Source organism: Gastrolobium bilobum, unplaced genomic scaffold (genome assembly GCF_033153095.1).
Source record: "Gastrolobium bilobum isolate Gb01-03AN ecotype WA unplaced genomic scaffold, APGP_CSIRO_Gbil_v1 utg7722, whole genome shotgun sequence".
Lineage (NCBI taxonomy): Eukaryota > Viridiplantae > Streptophyta > Magnoliopsida > Fabales > Fabaceae > Gastrolobium > Gastrolobium bilobum.
In genome coordinates, this window is record NW_026899615.1 from 6,419 (window position 1) to 8,922 (window position 2,504).

At 35.9% G+C, this 2,504-nt stretch overlaps 1 protein-coding gene across 1 annotated transcript; it reads right to left on the minus strand.

The window, feature by feature from the left end:
* Positions 1-1,310: 1,310 nt before the first annotated feature.
* On the minus strand, positions 1,311-2,261 carry LOC133291969 (uncharacterized). Its single transcript, XM_061490331.1, has one exon. The coding sequence runs from the start codon at positions 2,259-2,261 to the stop codon at positions 1,311-1,313; it is 951 nt and encodes a 316-aa protein (XP_061346315.1).
* Between the last annotated feature and the right edge of the window lie 243 nt (positions 2,262-2,504).

Sequence of the window (2,504 nt, forward strand, 5' to 3'; positions counted from 1 at the left end):
GGCCCCGTGGAATTTGTTAGGGACCAAAAATGATATTTACTCTTTATTCTATATTGTTGGGTTTGTATTACCTGTTTTTTTTTTTTTTTTAATTCAATTCAGTTCATTGCCACGTATAATTTAAAGGGCCCAAATTTTGGTTGGTGCGTTCTTATAAATTGGGAGCAAACCCATTAAGAAGCTGGAACAAACATGGGCCATATATTTGGGGCTTACCGCTTACGGAAGAGGTTTTTACAATCAGACCGAGCAAAAATCTTCTTTAACACAATTTCTTTTTCGTTCAAATATAAATTCTCTGATAAGAGAAAGTTTTAAGTAAATGCCATGATATTAAAAAAAGAAGAAGGGTACATTACATGGGACATGTGATATCATTTAAAACCGTGTAAGAAAATTGCCTCGGTGTATGTATTATAAATTTATCATAACTTACTGAAATAAAAAGGATTATACTAATAAATGAAATTAGGCAGCTAAGCAATCTTGACGTACAATGATATTGATATTCAAACTAATTGAAAGAAAATGATGTGTATTAATATCTGTGAGGTGCGTCGTGCATGCATAAATGCATGCATTGTTTCACTCTTATTGTATTTACTTTATTTTTATTTTTTACAAACTTTTATAAACTATACTATGTATTTTTTGCTGGAAATACACTAGATTACACTATATACTTCCGATAATACATAGTATAATTTGTAAAAATTAAACGGATCCGTTTCTTATTCGTAATCAACCTTAATTTTTCTAATTTCTATATCATCACCAAACCGCCCTCCTCTCTTTCCGGGACATCACCTGAGTCAAACACATGCATGAGCTTTTTATGGGAAAATACAGACATTCAGTTGAGTAATCTATTGTCTATTTTTCTGTTATATATATAAAATATAGATAACATACACCTTTGGTTTATAGACATTGAAAGAAACATACATAGCTCGCTTCTCAAGATCAGATCAAGAAAGTGGAAATAAGAAAGAGGAAAGAGGAAAGAGAAATTCCCATGTGGTAGATGACAGATGTACAAAGATGTACACGCATATGCCTCTAGATTGAGAATTATTGAGCATATGTGTTACACAATATGTCTTGTCCATTATGCACAATTGTTCAACCCCAGCTGTAAACTATCTCCTAAACCCTCTATCTGGTCCCATTGGCCTTCTCAATCCAACCTCTCTCTCTCTCAAATTTCAGACCAATCTTAATCTGCATGATCACCATTCCATTATGTTGCATAACATGATGATATATATATGATAATATCATTAATTTTGCTTATATCATATGATCCTTTTTCATTCAACTTTCCAAGCATATAGAAACAAGCAAAACTCTGATGAACCACTGACACTAAAGCCCTCCACTGACCCAGAACTCCCAGTCTGAGTTGATAAAGGAGTGGATGAGGATGATAATGATAATGGTGATGATGAAAAAGATGTAGATGAAAAAACAGGCTTAAAAATGAATAAAGCATGCTTTAAACCAGGACTAAAGAGCCAATCATGAACATCCCAATATACCTCAACTCTCATTTTGTTGAGATGAATTGACTCATTGCCTCTAAATTTCCATTGCAAATTGTTGACATGGATGACCAAGTGCCCATCAAATCTTATCTCCATCTCTGGCTGAACCCCACTTACAGAGTCTGATCCATTGCCCCTTTTCTTGCACTCAATTGATATCTCATGGCACCTACCTTTCTCGTGGAATTTAGCTCTAGTGGAGAATTTCTTCTTCCCAAATATATGTTCTTTTTTTGAAACCAAAATAGGATCAATAAGAGATGGCCTGCACCCGGTTCTTCTGTATGCATCTTTCTTTAGATCTCCAAGAAGCAACACAACCTCTTCATCACAAACCACAGCCACATAGTATTCCGAGGTTGGTTCTGTTTTTTCACCATTAAATTTCGCAGCTTTAAAGTCCCAGAAAACATCAACTTCCTTACCATCTACAATGAAGCGCTTGGAACCTTGTTTCCTCGAAAAGTACCATGGCTTTAGCTCAACAACCTTGCAGCTATATTGTGTTTCTCCTTGTGGGCCTTCAACTGACACTGATAGAACATGAAGCAACAAGTTTTTGCACCATGTGATGGTGATCAAGCGGCACTGATCCGCAATCTTTGTTCTGTATACAGACATGTAAACGCTATGACCTGAACGGATCACAGCTCCATGATCATCAGTTAGCTTCTCTGCAGAAGAAAAGCAAGAGGGTATCCCAATTGAGTCTTGCATTGTATGAACTTGGAGTGCACAATTCTGATGAGTCAATGAAGAAGAAAATGTGATCAGAATGAATTGTGAGGAATTTTAAAATGAAGAGAGTGGGAGATGAGAGAAATCTCAGTGACAGATGTATGAAAGCTAGGTGCTGCCAGGGGTGTTCTTGGCACCATCAATGGGATTTAATAAAGAAAAATATATATTTCCAAACTGGCATATGGACTGGCAGTGACTGAGAGTGAGTGAATAATAACC